The following is a 2,944-nucleotide window of genomic DNA, read 5'->3' as shown; positions in this document are numbered from 1 at the left end:
TTGCCAATCAGTTATACAGCCAGACCTATTTGCCATCTGTCCCTCTTCATCATACCATTTTAAATTCCTCATCAATCCACGTGGATTTAACAGTTTTACAGTCATTTCTTAATGGGTGCTGCTTATTAGTAACTGGGATAAGCTCATTGTCAAGATCTGGTTGCTCATCAAAGACCAACAAATATTATTTACATGTATGACCTCTTATACACAATATTAGGCCCAGCCTTTGGAACGGTGGTTTTCCTAGACATGGCTACTATATTGTGATCACTACATCTGATGGATCTGGATACTGCTTTAAAACCCATTTATGCAGCATTAGTAAAGATATGATCAAACCATGTTGATGATTTCATTCCTCTACTGTTTGTCACTACCCTGGTAGGTTGATTGATAACCTGAACAAGGTTGCCGGCACTGGTTACAGTTTGAAGCTTTTGCATGAGTAGGCAGCCTGATCACAGCTTTTCTTCAGTACTAGTTAATGACCAAAGTCTTGAGTTTAGTTTGCCTGTTCTACAGTCTTGTAAAGATAGGGGCGTTGACTGGGACAGGCAATGTAACATCCATCATGTTAAGGAAAAGGTTTTGGTTCATTGAAACTTTCTCTCAAAGCTAACTTTCATCAAGGTTTTATATGGTCAATTGGTTTCTCTCTTTTCATTGGCAGAATCCTTTTTCAGTGTTATGATATTCATAACATCCATATACACTACTCTATCTTCCTGTCAACTAACAGAACTCTGCTGGTTGTCCTGGTAACAGATACCAGTGGACAGATCTATTTATTTGTTCAAACTGAACTACAGCACTTACTTTGATGAGTCAAATCTGATCCTTTCCTCTCTTCTCCTCCTCTCACAGTTCCACTCAGCCCCGTTGTTTTCCTGCAGTCCACCAGCAGCACAGACAACCTCTTCATACCCAGCAGTAAGGTGCTACCGGGAGAGGCATGACACGGGGACTCCGGGAGAGAGGAAGGGCTAGCGTTGTCCTGGTAACCATAAAGAGGGACACAGACACATACCATTATGGATGCTGATGTCACTGTTGTCATAAAGTGCTTTACAGAAACACAGCCCCAGATAGACCAAGCTGTATGCTAGACCAGACCAAGCTGTACCATCTGGTGTTCTGATCTGGAGAGACTCTTCTCTGTCTCGTCAGCATCAGGATGTTGAGGCTCCCCAGAGGATCCACGATAGTCATGTCTCTCTCCTGTGTTGAACGAAACATCAAACAGATGGTGAACTTATTACCATCATCAATTATTACTGTCGATTACAGTCATAGGGTCTTATCAGAGGCATTAATATCTCTAAATTAATTGGATGCCTTGTGTCCCTTTGATATTTTAAGTATAAATTATGCTCCATTATTACATTTTAAAAGCCTGTTATATATAATTAAATCTAATTTAAAAGTCCCAAAAATATATGAACCAGTGGCAGATTGACCCTTTAACAATTTGTACAGTACTGAACAACATATTCAAGTGTAGAACTTCAGTAGAATGCCCTTTAAAACCACACATTAGTTCAACAACGGCATAGTTTGTGTCCTGTTTAAGACAGTACTCACTGGTGTTAATCTGATATTCTGTCTCTTCCTCTTTCACTCCAAAAACGTCTTCCTCCTTCACCTTTATTGAGATAGCACCCTCTTCCTCTCTAAACGGTTCTTTCTCTTCCTTCACTATAACAGCCTCCACTTCCTCCTTTTTCATTCTGAAATGTTCTTTCACTATAACAGCATCTTCTTCCTTCACTATAACAGTCTCCTCTTCCTCCTTTTTCATTCTGAAATGTTCTTCCACTATAACAGCATCTTCTTCCTTCACTATAACAGTCTCATCTTCCTCCTTTTTCATTCCAAAAGGTTATTTCTCTTCTTTCACTGTAACCTCATTCTCTTCTTCAATGTTCAGCGCCAGAACTTCTTTCTCCAAACAGTAGACCTCTTCTATAGCAGGGGATGAGTACTTTAATGAACTCATGGTCAGGGATGTTAGCTAGCTAGTTAGCATTAGCGAATAGCCTAGTGCTAGGCTCAGCATAAATCTTTAACAAGTTTGCAAATTAGGTTACAGTTAACATCACATTGAAGTGAACTTAACTTAAGTAGAATGCCCCTTAAAAACCACACATTAATTCAACAACTGCATAGTTTTTGCCCCTGTTTTTAAGACAGTACTCACTGGTGTTAATCTGATATTCTGTCTCCTCTTTCACTCCCAAAACGTCTTCCTCCTTCACCTTTACTGAGATAGAACCTTTTAGAGAGGAAGAGGATGCTTTCTCTTCTTTCCCTATAACAGCCTCCTCTTCCTCCTTTTTCATTCTGAAAGGTTCTTTCTCTCCTTTCACTGTAATATTCTCCTCTTCGTCTTTCACGACAATGTTTCAGCACCAGAGCATCTTGCTCTCCTTTCACTGTAATATTCTCCTCTTCGTCTTTCACGACAATGTCCAGAGCATCTTTCTCTCCTTTCACTGTAATATTCTCCTCTTCGTCTTTCACGACAATGTCCAGAGCCAGAGCATCTTTCTCTCCTTTCACTGTAATATCCTCCTCTTCGTCTTTCACGACAATGTCCAGAGCCAGAGCATCTTTCTCTCCTTTCACTGTAATATCCTCCTCTTCGTCTTTCACGACAATGTCCAGAGCCAGAGCATCTTTCTCTCCTTTCACTGTAATATTCTCCTCTTCGTCTTTCACGACAATGTCCAGAGCCAGAACATCTTTCTCTCCTTTCACTGTAATATCCTCCTCTTCGTCTTTCACGACAATGTTCAGCGCCAGAGCTTCTTTCTCCGGGCAGCAGACATCATCTTCTTTAGCAGGGGATGAGTAGTTTAATGAGCTCATGGTCAGGGATGTTAGCTAGTTAGTTAGCATTAGCGAATAGCCTAGTGCTAGGCTCAGTATCAATCTTTAACAA

At 40.5% G+C, this 2,944-nt stretch overlaps 1 protein-coding gene across 2 annotated transcripts; it reads right to left on the bottom strand.

Moving 5' to 3' along the window:
- Positions 1-656: 656 nt before the first annotated feature.
- On the bottom strand, positions 657-2,342 carry LOC127918838 (uncharacterized). Of its 2 annotated transcripts, none has more exons than XM_052502078.1 (3): positions 2,201-2,342; positions 1,127-1,221; positions 657-997 (listed from the first exon to the last, which is right to left on the bottom strand). In XM_052502078.1, exons 1-3 carry the CDS (start codon positions 2,340-2,342, stop codon positions 797-799), a joined length of 438 nt encoding a protein of 145 aa, XP_052358038.1. In that variant the 3' UTR covers positions 657-796. The 2 variants fall into 2 exon arrangements, with proteins under 2 accessions (XP_052358038.1, XP_052358037.1); XM_052502077.1 differs by lacking the exon at positions 2,201-2,342 and adding an exon at positions 1,585-2,170.
- Positions 2,343-2,944: the final 602 nt, after the last annotated feature.

Source organism: Oncorhynchus keta, unplaced genomic scaffold (assembly GCF_023373465.1).
Source record: "Oncorhynchus keta strain PuntledgeMale-10-30-2019 unplaced genomic scaffold, Oket_V2 Un_contig_1504_pilon_pilon, whole genome shotgun sequence".
Lineage (NCBI taxonomy): Eukaryota > Metazoa > Chordata > Actinopteri > Salmoniformes > Salmonidae > Oncorhynchus > Oncorhynchus keta.
This window is presented reverse-complemented; position numbering and strand designations above follow the sequence as displayed.